This window comes from Paramisgurnus dabryanus, chromosome 23, assembly GCF_030506205.2.
Source record: "Paramisgurnus dabryanus chromosome 23, PD_genome_1.1, whole genome shotgun sequence".
Taxonomy (NCBI): domain Eukaryota; kingdom Metazoa; phylum Chordata; class Actinopteri; order Cypriniformes; family Cobitidae; genus Paramisgurnus; species Paramisgurnus dabryanus.
The window spans coordinates 30086288-30101753 of record NC_133359.1 but is presented as its reverse complement, the minus strand read 5'-3'; the positions used below and the strand labels follow the sequence as shown (position 1 = coordinate 30101753).

Here is a 15466-nt window from a genome sequence, read left to right as displayed (position 1 = left end):
TGGCAATTTTTGAGAGCTACATGGGGACCTTTTAACAAGAGATTGACTTTGTTAAATTGCTTTAGCTACAACCTCTAGTACGGTCGAGTTTGTGTTCAGTACCCACACAACGGCCGGTGTGGACTGATATGACATTGGTAATCGAATGAATGAGTTAAATGAAAACATGAGTAAATAGAATAATCAAACGTTTATCCAAATTCCAAAATTACATCAATTTGATTCATATTACAATACGTTTTATATCTTTGGAGTCAGATGTAAAGTTGCGTAATGTTAAAACCGGAAGCACCGGAAAAGACTGAATGCGCTATAAACCGGCCATGCCGTTTGGACTCCGTCGTTGGGCCAAGCGGATGGATGGGGTCACATTTTTCCCCTTACAAGTTCAACTGGCCATATTAAGCGGAGTCATTTGTGTGGTCTATGCACATACACAGTTTTTAAGTTCTCAATGTTTTACATTTTAACAATTTCTCAAGCTACCATTAAGTTTCATTTCACTTTGGCTTGACAGATATCTGATACGTAAAGTTAACAGCAGCAAAAGATTAATGTAACTGTTACGTGCACCACAGTACAATCCTTGTGAATATATTGATCATGGGATTTTATCAAGCATAAATATATGTATTAATATAAATACATTTTGGAATTACATTAGGCTTTCGAACCAAATACTTTTACTTACGGACGTGGTAAACAACTTTAGTACTTCAACTTCAGGCTTTCTCTTCTTCTTCTTCTTTGGTGTTTATTGACGGTTGGCAAACCAACTTGTAGGTGCATTACCGCCACTAACTGGACTGGAGTGTGAAACAGGATACATGCTTATGAGATACGTGAGATAAGAAAAAATAAAATAAAAAAAAAACGAACATCTAAATTCTTTTGCTTAACTTTGTTTCTCTTATAAATTTAATGATGTAGTCATATATTTTCTTTTCCCCTAGAATACCTGCTATAGAAAAGTCTTTGAGATCAACAATCTTTAATGACTGAATAAACTGACATCTTTCTTTATTGTATTTCCTACAGTGAAGCAGAACATGTTCAAAAGTTTCTTGTTGACTACAATCAATACATTCCCCAGATGGGTGTTTACCAATTTTAAATAAAGTATTATTAAGTCCGGTGTGACCTATTCTCAAACGAGTTGTTATATTCCCTTCCTTTCGATTCCTGCTTTCCTTCCTCCCAGCACCAACTTGTTTTTGTATATTATATAAATGTAGATCTACCTGTTTTAATTTCAAAGTTTCTTTAGCCATTTTATCCACTTTCTCATTCCCTTCTATGCCAACATGAGCACGAACCCAAATGAATTGTACTGATATGCCTTTAATCTTTAAATTATATAACGTATGAAATATTTCATTGATTATATCCATCCTATAAGAAGACCTGCCAGATCTTATGCTTTCCAGTGCAGAGTAACTATCTGATGCAATGACTGCGTTATTTATTCCTTTCTCCTCTATCCACTGCAGGGTTAATATAACCAATAGTTCTATAGCATACACCGAAATATGATTAGTAACTCTTTTTTTAATATAATGATCAAATCTTGGAATATATACAGCTGCACCTGCAAGTCCTGATTGTGGATCCTTTGACCCATCTGTATATAAAATTACTAAACCTTGGAAATTTGTCTCAAAATAATTCTGCACTACATACCACACTGGAATTTGTTAAGATTTTCCATTTATTTCCTGTTGTATATTGAGGTCAACATTTGGCAAGGGAAATAACCAGGGAGGAATTAAGGATATTGATACTGTATTTCTGTATTGTATTTGATGTAAACCTATATTCTTAGCCTCAGCATCACCAATCCATCCAAAACTTCTGATGTTAGTCTCAGTATGTTCCCAGCATTCCTTCAATATACTTTTGACAGGATGAGAAACCTTTTGTCCTCTGATATTTATCCAATATGCCAACATTAACTGCATTCGTCTGATGTCTAGAGGCATTTCTCCCATTTCCACCTGCAATGACGATACTGGTGAGGATTTAAATGATCCACTACAGATTCTTAGGGCTTGAGCTTATAAAACATCTAATTGTTTAAGGTTTGTTTCTGCTGCTGACATATAACCTATACAACCATAATCAAAAACCGATCTCATGAGTGCCCAATAAATATTTTGTAATGATGCTCTGCTTGCTTCCCACTCTTGCCCTGATTAACACCGAAGAATATTAATAATCTTTTTACCCTTGTCCTTAACTTTATCCAAATTAATTTTCCATGTCAGTCTTTCATCAAACCAACTTTACTTGTTCCAGAGGATTTCCATATAATTTTAAAGAGAGGGTGGTAATTCTATTCCGCCTTGAGAAACAAATAACCTGTGTTTTCCCCACAGATAATTTAAATCCCCATTTATCCACTTTTCAACTTCAGCTATTGCATTTTGCATTTTTTAGTAATGTATGCTATATTTCGACCTCTGATCCACAAAACCCCTGTTAGGAATCACACAACACAGGAATCCCAGCACAGAGGTTTTTAATCAAAATGTATAAGAGAGAACACTCAATGTCATCAGATGAAAATGTATATAAGAGAAAACACTTGGTGAATATGTATAATAGAAAACTCTCAGTGTCCGTGTGTGTGATGAATGGATGGAGAGAGAAACTCTAGCGAGGCGGACCACAGCGATCTCCTCAGGATAGTCTCAATGTGGGAAACACAGCCGGGCTGTAGGACATCCACAGAACTGCAAACACAGAGATGTAATCCTGGCGGGCAAACAGAGAGATTCCTGGCGGGCAGAGAGAGAGAGAGGCGGTCAGAGTCTTCAGCAGAGTCTGTGCTGGACAGCGCACAGCGGCAGTCCGAGTCTTACGCAGAATTACGCGCCCGAGAGCGCACTGCGGCTGGACAGCGCTAGATGTAGACAGGCGCTCGGAGAATCCACAGACAGAGTGTACACAGAGGCTTGACGGTAGACACACCACTCGGGAGAGACCAATAGCGGGGCGGGGATCTACAGGACAAAGGCAGCAGAGAGCACGGTGAATAATCCAAGAATGGAAGCTTGACAAGACAAGAGCTAGACAAGACAAGAGCTAGACAAGACAAGAGCTAGACAAGACAAGAGCTAGACAAGACAAGAGCTAGACAGAGCTAGCGGGCACGAACACACTAAGACGAACTTGCAAGGAACAGAGGAAACGAGGGGAATTTAAATCAAACCGGATGGGTTTTTGATGGCAAATAATAAGGATCAGGTGTGGGACGCCGGTGAGAAGAGTCGGAGATAATGAGGTCACCAGGTGGAAGGCGCGCACGTGTGGAGCTGTCAAAACACAAACACAACACAACACATGGTGAAACAAAGACAAAGCGGCCAATAAGACCGAAATCATGACAACCCCATCATCAGCATATAACGATTTTCCAATATTACGTTCAACTTGAGAAAAAATATCATTAATCATTATATTGAACAATAACGGACTACAAACACTACCTTGTGGTGTCCCATTTTCCACTATACCCTTGAATATTCTTCACCAACTTTCACTTTAATTTTTCTATCGAATAAAAAGTCCTGAATCCAATTATAACTTCTACCTCCAATTCCAAAAGACTTTAATTTTGTTAATAGGCCTTCTTTCCAGAGCTATGCCTTTTCCACAATCAAATAATACAGCCACTACAGCTTCTTTGTTGATCTGTCCTTTTCTAATGTCTGACTCTAGACATAAAACCGAATCCATTGTGTATTGTTGGACTTTAAGGCGTCCATTGCGTGTTCATAATTTAGAGGAAAGGCAAAAGATACAAATATCTAAGTTCAAATATTTATTGATCAGATATGAAAAAGTTTAACAGCGCTGGGTCCTCTCAAGTAGCGAACAACCAGCTCAGGAAGTAACATGCTTATTTATAAAATATGTGACGTCGATCTTTCTTCAGAAAATCTCCACCCACAAAGGCCGTTCCCCTCGTCCATCTGACTCCATCACCACACCCAATTTTAGCCTGTAGGCAAAGATGGACACACATAGACAAAGAAAAACAAACTGTTCTCCTCTCATCCCTGGGAGCCCTGCAGTTCCTCTCCAGTACTCCTCCACTTTGAATAGCATGTTATAATGCTTTCTTAGAAACAAATCATTAATAAAACATTCATTTATAAAAAACATAAGCTGTAAGATGAAAGTGATTATTATGTAAAACATATTTCAATATCATGACATCATTTCATTATTTGTAAAATTGGTTATATGAATAAGGCACACATTAACTTCTTTAGATAGATAAACACATATTAAATCTTTTACTGCAATACTACTTCTAAGCAAACACTTTAATCATTATTAAAAACCATCTGTTAGGAAAGAAAACACACACACACACACACACACACACACACACACACACACACACACACACACACACATACTTGTTTATGCTACATGGTGGGGACTCTTGACTAGGAGGTTACACGTGGGGACAGCAATTTCTAAATACAATAAAGCCATAATTTTAAGTCAGATGTGTCAGGGGGAATTTTTTATTAACAAAAAACATATTTATTATTAAAAATTCTTAAGTTTAGCAAGCTTAATTTCTGTCAGGTTTTTCTATTCTGGTGGGGACATCGCTATTGTGCCTTACCACAAACCACCACCAGTTGTCACTATTAGAAATTTAACTTTTATAAAATTATAAACCTGTATATGATCTAAAATAAAGATTAAGTTTAGACAATCATTAAAGAGTTGTTTTAAAGGGAGAATTATGTCTATTTAAATTGTAATACATTTTTTATTTTATCTTACATTTCACTATTTACCATCAACTTTTGCATTTCAAGACCATTTCTAGGGATGTAAACAGTGAAAAAAGCCTTACCTCACTCCTGTTTAACATCTAATTTTCTTTTTGACAATCTGAAAAGGTCCAAACTTTGATAACTAAGACAGACATGTTGTATGACAAACAGGAAATGTCAATGGGGAAATTACACCATGGGTATCACGGCCTTTGCTAAATAAAAATGATCTGTCCATACTGGAGACCACTCCTAAAATAAAACACTGCATCCCTGGCATTCAACAGGGTTGCACAATCTATTGCAATACATCTCTATAAATAAGCTTGTAACAGTACACAAAAATAGATCTCTTGATTAGTCAGTATTCTTTATTTAACGGATTTAACATCCCAACAACAAACATGGGAAAAATACATCTTGATAAAGGCCTAGGGCTTGGTGACATATCACATGTGATTATCATGCATATCTCATCAGTAAAGCTTTCAGATGAAGCAGCATTTACTACACAGAGACTATGCAATATCACATTCATTATCACGGACGTATCACCTACAATAATTAATGTGATATTGCATAGTTTGTCAGTAAACTATGTCTCTGTGTAGTAAATGCTGCTTCATCTGAAAGAAAATCTTTGGAAAGCAGGTGATAGCGATTTACTACTAATAATGGAAACTGCTTTACTGATGAGATGTGCATAAATAATCACATGTGATATATCACCCAGCCCTATAAAGGCCCTTTACCTTTTATTTTAAGTTTTCAACAAACCAATGCGATCCTATCCACAAACATGGGAAAAACATCTTGATAAAGACTCAAGCGTTTTACATTTTACGCTTCATGGAATCAATGTGATTTTTAACATAAAATTATCACCCAGCCCTATAAAGGCCCTTTACCTTTTATTTTAAGTTTTCAACAAACCAATGCTATCCTATCCACAAACATGGGAAAAACATCTTGATAAAGGCTCTATCGTTTTACATTTTACGCTTCATGGAATCAATGCGATTTTTAACATAAAATTTCACCCCTTTCCAACTTCTCCCTTGAAGTGCTGATGGGGACCTTTCAATGCACTCCATGCACTGGGCTTTTCCAGGAACTTTTCCAGACCTGATGCAGTTCATTAGGGTTTCTTCCACAGCCTGGATCTCTTCTGTGGACCACTTTCTCCGTGCGTTTTTTGAAGATTCTAAATGAAATGAATAAGTAATTAGTTATTGTGATAAAATGATCTCCAGTTTCTCTCTCAATTATTTTACAGTTTATACACACATTTTTGCTATAATCTAGTTAGCACCTAGTAACAATGTTAAAAACTGCTGGTAATTTAGTGACTAAGATATGTACTGGAACCGAAGACAAAAATGGACAAAGTCAAAAACAACTAAATATTTTAAAGATTTTATTAATCTTAATCATCAATTTCTGCATAAGGAAATGGTGAAGTGAACTTATGTATATCGGAGAACCTTTCCCTTTCTTTTATCTACGTTTAAGCAGTGGCTATACATTTTACATATAATGCGGCTTTCACATAGGAAGCGGTGTGCGCTGCGCTTGCCGCTTGTGCTCTGCTGGCCAGACCCGAGTATAAGCAGCTCTTCGTCCATTTTGTTTGGACGCCCCGTTTCTATTGGCCGCGCGGGTAATCGTCACAGAGCGCAGCGCAAAAGTTAAACTATTTTGAACTTTGACCGCGGCGTGAGCGCAAGCTGCACTCGCTGCGCCCGTGCTTTGCTTGAAGCAACAACAAACCGCCCTCGCGCGGCGCATGTGTCTTATGTGAAAGCCGCATAAGTCTGAAATAGATTTTTGTTAATTAAAAGTTGCACAAATGCTTGAATTAAATAGGCCCAGTGTGAGCAACAGATCTAACTGTAATGAGAACAGTCATTTCGCAAAGAAAGTGCTAGTTTTGTAAAGCATTACAGTACCTAATACAGTTTGAAGTCATAAAACACAGACATTATGCTTTAAAATTGTGCTTCTTTACATTTCTTCGACCACCGGATCAATCTCACCAGTCAGGGCAGTTGCTACTCTCATTTCTAGACGTTTGTGTGTGTGAAACCTTTTCTAAACTAGAACCCACTGCAGTTTGTCACGTGTCGCCATCACGGCTTGTTAAGGCTGTACGCGTCAGAATCGCCGCGCATCTGCGGTTTATCTCTGCACTTGCCACACAGAGCCATGCCTGCATAAATGACAGGATTTTGGGGTGCATAAGCACCGCGTCCGGACCACCTACATTCTGCCTTTGAAACAGTCCGCGGTTTGCCGCTTTCTGCATGTCTCCTTCTGAATATGAACTACCAGTGACTGTGGGCCGGATTGGACACCTCTGTGGGCTGTGTTCCGGCAGACACACCTGGTCTAGACAATACGCCGTACATCTTCTACGATGAGTATTGTTGTGTCAACACCACTCTGCCATACCGACAAAGACACGAAAGGTTCAGTAGACTATTTGCTTTCAATAAATGGTTCATGTCTATGTGTCACAAACAAAAACTGCTCTTTGTAAATAACTGGGATGTTTTCTGGGAGTGACCTAGGCTTTTCCATCCCGATGGGCTGCACCCCAGTAGAATTGGAGCGGATCTGCCATCGGACATCATCTCAAAGATACTGCGCACTATTTGACTTGTAAGTCCAATCCTTAAAAATACCGACCTAATTGATAAAAGCACATGTGTATTTCCCCAGATAGTGAGGTCAAACAATAAATTGCCTGTAAAATCTAAAAATAAATCAGATTATCATCAATCCACAAAAAAAAATCAAACAAAGTTAACAAAAAAAAAATTCAAGTTAGGGCTCCAAAACATAAGCTCGCTCACACCTAGGGGTTTAATAGTAAATTAAATGATCACAGGTAATGGTTTTAATGTACTATGACTAACTGAGACCTGGCTTAAACAGAATGACTACATTGGTTTAAATACATCTACTCCACCTACAGTAGTTTTTAAACATGAGCCCCGTTTGGCTGATCGTGGAGGTGGCATTGCAACAATCTACAATTTTTTAACATTACTCAGAAAACAATATACAAGTTTAAGTCATTTTAAATAATTGTGCTTAAGGTTACTCTATCATATATAAGACAAAAATGCCTTATAGGGATCTCCAAGTCACGTGACCCCCTAGCCACGTGTCAGCCATTTTGATGGAATACATCCGTCAGCTACTCGGTGGCAATCAATGGATCTATTATTAGGGGTGTAACGGTACATGTATTCGTACCGGACCGTTTCGGTTCAGGGCTTTTGGCACGGTGCACACATGCACCGAAAGGCCGAATGCAATCTTTTGTGTGCGCCTGTGCGAAACATAATACGTGCGTTTCCACACGAACATATTAAGTGTCGGAAGTCTCCGCGTTCAGCGCAAGTCTTCTGTCAAACATAATTCGGCCCGCAGAAAGATTTTTATTTACTTAGTTGTATATTCGTTTGATTATTGATGTAAACGTTTACGTGTCGTGTCTAAAAGCGCATGTTAAACACGTGTCAACGCGCTGTTTTGTTCTTTCAAAAGTGCGTGAGAGGTTGCGCGTCTTTCGTTGCTACGCAATCATGAGACACGCTTTCTGTGACAGCGAGAATAAGGAATGCGTGATCAGATTTTTAATCTGCACCTCACGTCAATCATATCATTGTCACAATGCGATCAGCTGGTCGGGACAGAGAAGAGCTGTAACCTGGGCTTACTCAGCTGTTACTCAGCTGCAGAGGGGTTCGTTAGTTTAAGTCACAGCTTACATTGACGACACAAGCAAAGATTAGGAGACACGTGCAAAAGATCAAAGATGGCTATGTATGCAACTCACTAATCTCAATATAAGTGTATAATAAGCATATCATCATGTTGCTTGCTATGCAGTTACACATAGAGCAGTAATATTATTTTTATACAGAGATGGTACATAACCAATTCAATACTGTGAGTTAAACAATCCAAAATAAATCAAAACAGAAAACTTTTGGTGAAAATGATGCTTTAGGACTTATGTTGACAGACTTCTTGAACTCCTTTGGGGTCAAGCAAAACAGTAACAGACATACTTGCATCTTGTAATTTTGCATTTAGTCATAAATAACTTATTAACTAGTCACTTCCTAAAACAAGCTATGAACAGCAGCTTTGCTTATTTTTTGTATTTGCTTTTCTGTTTCTACGTTGGGATACTTAACCTGAGGTAACTAGCGATTACGCCAGCTCCAGTGAGAATCCTGCATCCTTCAGATGACCTAACACATATGGAAAGATGACATCTGCCCTTGCAAGGACTTCAGTCGATGCCAACTTTGGACTACAAATTGATCCATAATTTTTTTTCTAAAATGTTGTGTTTTATGTGTATTCCACATTCTGTCCTTTTGTAAAGCTGCTTCGCAACAGTGTAAACTGTGAAAAGCGCTATACAAATAAATTTGAATTAAATTCTCTCCATGCAGTTTCTTTTTAGAGCACTCCGTTCATTTTATATCTTCTATGCTGCTGTTAACAACGCTCCACCAACACAAATCACTGAAAAACACACACTATCTATTTGGCCATTTCAAACTGAAATTACTTGATTTTGACTGAACTTTCACAGAAAAATGTAAAGTGTGACCCATTTCATAAGATAATTAAAAACCAGCTTACTCTTTGCTGCGTGTGGTTTCCTCAAGTCCTTGCCAATCGGATGCACTTTTTTATCGTTCTTGCCTGTTATAAACATATGAGCACAAGTGAGAAGACTTTCAAAATATGCAATATTCAATAATCACACAGAATATTGACAATTTAGTAACCAGTAATTGTGTCACATGTTTTAAACCAAGATTAACATGTGAAACAACAAAAACAACTCTAACCTTCTCGATTTATCTGTAGTCTGGACACACAACAGCTCTCTTTTATTAAAAGATTATTGAATAAAACTCCTAAAAATCCGTAAGCACTCTCAATTTTTCTTCCAGTAATACTTAGCTATTTCTAACTTTTCCATCATTCCCTATTAGTAGCTGATGGTTGTGAATTAAATTAAATTTGTAAAAGTGAGAATGTTTAATATAATGTTTAATTAATTGTTTTCCAAAAATGACAACAGTAACAGTTTAAAAATTGTACTGTTCTCCATAAGAATACATTGCCCATATTTCTTTGCTGGAATGCTAGGCTGGAAGGAAGAAGTGCATTTCTTCTTGTATAACACTGCATGAATCTACAATAAACAAGTTCTTTTGTTTTTAATTCAAGTCGTCAATGATAATTATTGCCTGCTAAGTGTAGAACAGGGGTCTCCAACCTTTTTTCAATGTTTTTTATTCTAAAAAATAAAAGTGGTCGAGAGCTACTTGTGTCACGTAATACCTAAATTTAGTTAATAGATAACGATCTATTAACCCACTGTGATTTGAACTCTTTCCCCTACAGCATTTTTTTTTTTTAAAGTTGCCACCCAGTGCCAGCATTTTTTTTTTAAATATTTTTCACAAAATTGTAATACCTTCCAGAAAATGCTTTTCTTTATACATAAACCATACATCAAATGAAAGAACAGATCCTCTTAAACAACAACAACAAAAAAACTTTCATGTTGTGTATTTATACTTTTTATCACCTCTTATGTATGGGTCTTCCAAAAAAAAACACATTTTGAATAAAACAAATCATTTATTAATGATCAGATTTAGAAAGATGATCCAAACATACATAGACTATTTACTGCTTTTGGATTCATATTAGGGAAGTGCATGTATGTCGTTTTTTCATTTCGATTAATCCATAGGTCTAAAAAACGATGACTGGATTAACTGAGGGCGGGCAATGGAAAGGGCGTTATTGTGGAAATGAAAATATTTTTATTAAAAACACTCAAATAAAACTTAATTTTGAAGAAACTATGACAGAAAAATAAACACATTCTAGATTATTAATGAAATAGTAATGTTTTTTAACAGAAACCTCTAACAGGAAAAGCTGCGTGATGAAGTGAAACTAAGGGGTTAATAAACACAAACTGATGCGCTTTATATACTGTATGACGCACTCTACATAATATTAAGCCTTGATACAACATAAATGTATTATACAACGTGCATCTGCACAAAATGCAAAACTTATGTAAATGCAAAACTAAGTTATGTACTGGACAGAAAGTTTAACTCCTGTCGTGGATGCGCATCATCAGCATGCTTTTAGACACATTCAGTCAAAGCACAAGCTCCATAATATTATGCAGCTTTAAGTCTTTTGCTATCATTTTAGCGATTAACGTTAGCTGTGTCATGCCGTCCTCTCACCTGTTCTCAGTCAAGATGTAATGCTAGTTTGAGTCTTTGGTATTTCTTGACATTTGATGTTTAAATATGAGATAATAACCCATTGAACTTGTGACGACGACTGTATTTTCGTTTTACCAAAAGTGAATCCGAAAATCACGGCATCCTTTTTAACCATAGTGCCTCGACTCGAGGTGTGTTTGGCTTCAAAGCGTCACGCGGATCGGCCGGTTGCCATGGCGCGGGCTTCACTGCGTTGCGCGCATCGGCCGGTTGCAGCGGCACGGATGCGCGGACTTATCTGTTTGTTTTTGGATCATACATGTTAAATTACTGATGTCATATACAACACCGGTCTACAACGCGACGTCCAACACGCACCCAGTTTAAGTACCACTGGCGCTTGTAACACTAACCAGACATCCAAATGCGCCATAACCACAGAAAATAAATAAATAAATAAATAATCAAACCCACCAGCGAGCTACCTGCAATTAAGACAAGAGCTACCAGTAGCTCGCGAGCGACGTGTTGGAGACCCCTGGTGTAGAAGATGCAACACTGACTACATACCTGCTGAACTTGAAGGATAATTTCCAGTCATCGCTTTCTCATTTTCAGAGTCTGATACATCACTGTCCATCAGTACCAGCTCTAAAAAAAACAGCAACCACATAAGACAAAATGATTAGCTAGCAACTAATTTTTTGAAGGCTACATTCAACAATTGTCTATAACCAACGGTTGTGTTACTTGCTGAACATAACATGCATCTGCCAAATAAATCTATGGAGAAAATGTGTAAATTAATTTACTTTATTTACTCAGGCCTGTTATACCTTTTGGATCAATCTGGATCTCATCGAGATTTTTTCCTTTGAAGTCTACTATCTGACCTCGTTCCATGGCCATTAGAACTTTGCTGATTTTCGCCAGCTGTAAGGTACCTTCAGGTAGCCTGTAGAACTGCCGATGCACCCTGATGTCATGTCCTAAAAAGTCAGCAAGGTCATCCATTTCATTATCCTTCAAGTTGAGGACCTTGGACATGGTGGCCATGTGCTTTCTCAGTTTAGTAGAGGACAATGCCTCTGGATGTTTAGCCCCACAGCTTCGAGCAATTTCACGAATAGCTTCTGAACCTCTGAAGTGGCTGAGGGCTTGTGGTCTCGCGAACACATATGCATTCTCATCAAGCACATCACACTCGCGGCGATGGTTCACCAGTAACTCCAATGATTTCATCATTTCAGGTGTAAGTAGAATGGGGACCTTTCGTCCACGTTTGCCTCTTATCTCGATTCTCTGGAAGTGCTTACAAAGTCTTTTCTCAAGGTCTGACAGAGCAAGCTCTACATCTGGATGAGTCGATGAGGTATCCCTCAATATAAAAGCATTAAGGGCCATCTTGGATACCTCTCCTTCCCTTCTACGATTGAATAGTATCACCTGACAGAGTGTCACTTTTGCAAGTTCTGCCCAGTGCTTGTTACTTGGTTCTTCTTCAAGTTTTGCTTGGTATTCCTTACTCTGTCTGTCAAGATACTGGTGCATTTTTTTCACATCGTCAGCAAAGGGAAGAAGTTGTGGACAGTTCCATTTTGCCTCGCTCAAATTTCGGGGGGCCTGAGATGACACACACTCACTCCATTTATTGTCTGATTCAGAGTCTGATTCTTCCTCTGTCTCTGGTATATATTCATCCTCGCTCAACTCTGAATTTGAAGGAGATTCTTCTGTTGTGCGTGTGTTGAGCTGTGAATAAAAGCAACCAGTTAGAAGTCTTGATTAGAAATACCAAAAATGTCAACATGTTAAAACAATAAAGTGTCCTAAATGAACAACTAGGGCTGGGCGAAATATTTGAGGGGATTGTCATGAGCATCTCGCCAGTAAAGCAGTTTTCTTGATTAGTAGTAAATCGCCATCATCTTTCAGGTGGAATTTACTAGGGGTGGGACGGTTGTCATGACCACCGCACCACCGCGGTGGTGCAATGCCACCGCAGTGGTGAAGTGCCACCGGCGGTTGTGTGACGTCACATATCAAGTGAATGATTAAACAAAATAATAAGTAAAAATTGCAGTTTTTTTTACACGTGAAATAATAATAACAAAAGTTCTACAGTAATTTAAAGCCTAAGATACAAATTTATAACATTGTTTTATGTTAATACACAAATCTCCGCTACATTACCATGTATGGCGTTTCCACTAAACTGGTGGATTTTAGCATAACTCAGCACGTTGGAGTTTAGCCATGTCACTGTGTTGTGCGTCTGCTTTAGTTTCTTTTGGTCTCCAGTGACAGTGATACATACACATCACGTTTGTCTTTTGTTGTGAAATAAAAATTTTACCAGGTTAAAGTCGCGCGCATCAGGAAGCGCATTTAGTGAAACTTTATTTTCTTTCACCATTTAAACCACCCTAACCCCCCCATGGACCCCACCACTGCAACACCAGCGGTTGTTGTTGATGGTTCCACCGCGGTGGTAAAAATTTGCCACCGTCACAGCCCTAGCATTTACTACACAAAGCGGTAGTTCACTGAAAAGCTATTTTGCAGGTGAATCATCCACAATTATGTGAATTAAGAATGCGGAATTGCCCCGATTGTCAGTGAACTATGGCTCTGTGTACTACTCAGATAAACGGCTTGTGAGTAAATCACTCACATATGCAACTAAATCTTGCACCAACAAGGATTAAATTAAGCAGAGTTTAGAGCTAATTGTTTGTGAGCTCTTACTTTAATTCTAATTCGAGTTGCATCACTTAAATTTAAACACAAAAGATTAAAACTTTAACCTGTATTAATTAAACCCTTCATCTGCCATTTATTTTGTCTGCCATGATGAATTTGCCAGTGTAATTATACAGCAACAATGTTGACGTTGTCATTTAAAAAGGTAAGCAGGCAAATGAAATTTTATTTATGTATTATAAATCACTACCTACATACATACGGTAATTTAAAGGGCTGATTCAAAATAAAAACATCATGACTATCAGTTAAAACAATCTATTGTATCGATTAACGGTGCAGTGTGACAGGAAATATTGTGATGCTCAGATATTGTGATATAACGAACAAGATGTGTCGACGCATTTCTCACGAAGCGCTGCCGTATCTGATCATTCACTGCCATTCAGTTCCTCACTGGAGCACGCATGACAAGAGGAGAAGCGCAGTATACTGTATGAGCACCGGTAGTTGATGTCTTTGTACAGTATATACTGTAGGAAAGGGAGGGCATGGCTTTTGACGCTTTAAAGCCAATTGGAGGAGGGATGCTGCAAAAAATCTCCTCACCTCTGTCCCTGTCACGGGACCTACGGAAAGCAGTGGGAAAACTAGTGGTTTGACTGGGAGGGCTCTCGCGGCATCTGACGGGGGCTTTGGCTGAGATGCTTGCAGCATTGAACGGGAAAGCCCTGCCGGCAGTCAAACGGGGAGCGCTTTCGCAAACTAAAACAAGGTGCGGTATTAAACGAGTTTAGGCAAACTGACTGGGAGGCCGTCGCAGGCAGCTTCAGATGGTAGCTTTGGTTAAGATGCTTGTAACACCGGACGGGACGGCTCTGCGTGCAGTCGAGCGGGGAAATGCTGTTGTGGACAGTAAGAAATTTAAATAGCGAAACGAGGCATTCGAATTAGGCGTTTGACGAAGCATCTGAAGTGCGCTTTAGCCGAGATGCTCACGGCATCGGACGGGTAGGTCCCGCCTGCAGTCAAATGAGAATGCTCGAGAAAATTTAAGTAAAAACCCAAGAAACTCCCCAAAAAGTGCAATGATTTGCACTCAGTGATCAGAATGCAATAATCTTTAAAACTTTTTGAACTGCAGGGTGATGCACTGCTGGAATAGCATCGGGTGGTTAGATTAAACATTTTCAGTAAAAGTAGAAAGAATTGTGAAAACAAAAACCAACATATTTCAGACTGCGAGTCGAAACTAAATTTGCGTCTGATTTTTTCCCACAGGAAGCTAAACAAACAGCGATACGGGTTTGGAGGCGGTATAATAGGCCAGCGGGCATCAAAAATGCTGTGAATCAGTAAGTGGGCATAGTTTGATGTCAACTTTGCCAGGTCCATTCCTAGCAGGATTTTTTATTTTATGGGCTAATAAAAACGCTTAAAAGATTAATAAATTACCTGGTGCAGCACCCTTTTAAACAGATCGACTATAAGGGAATCTAGAGTAGCAGACTAGGGATCATAAAGAAATATTTAGAGTATGCAGGGATCCTGGGACAGAATTAAGCCATGATTAATTTCAGACATAATTTGTAGATTTAATACAAATACTATATTAATAAAAAAAGAACAGTAAACAGCAGTTTAAAAGTGGGTAATTAATAAAAAGAAATT

General features: G+C 38.4%; 1 protein-coding gene across 3 annotated transcripts in view; it reads right to left on the bottom strand.

Moving 5' to 3' along the window:
* LOC135748529 (uncharacterized) overlaps positions 1-15466 on the bottom strand; it is a 72011-nt gene that overhangs the window by 44952 nt on the left and 11593 nt on the right. For 2 of the 3 annotated variants that reach the window (XM_073813376.1, XM_073813377.1), the window contains exons 5-8: positions 11929-12844; positions 11663-11743; positions 9468-9530; positions 4880-6003 (exon numbers count right to left, since the gene is read on the bottom strand). In XM_073813376.1, coding sequence (XP_073669477.1) covers positions 5789-6003; positions 9468-9530; positions 11663-11743; positions 11929-12844 — 1275 coding nt within the window. In that variant the 3' untranslated portion in view covers positions 4880-5788. Of the gene's footprint in view, positions 1-4879; positions 6004-9467; positions 9531-11662; positions 11744-11928; positions 12845-15466 lie in introns of those variants that run through there. The other variant, XM_073813378.1, reaches the window with a different exon arrangement.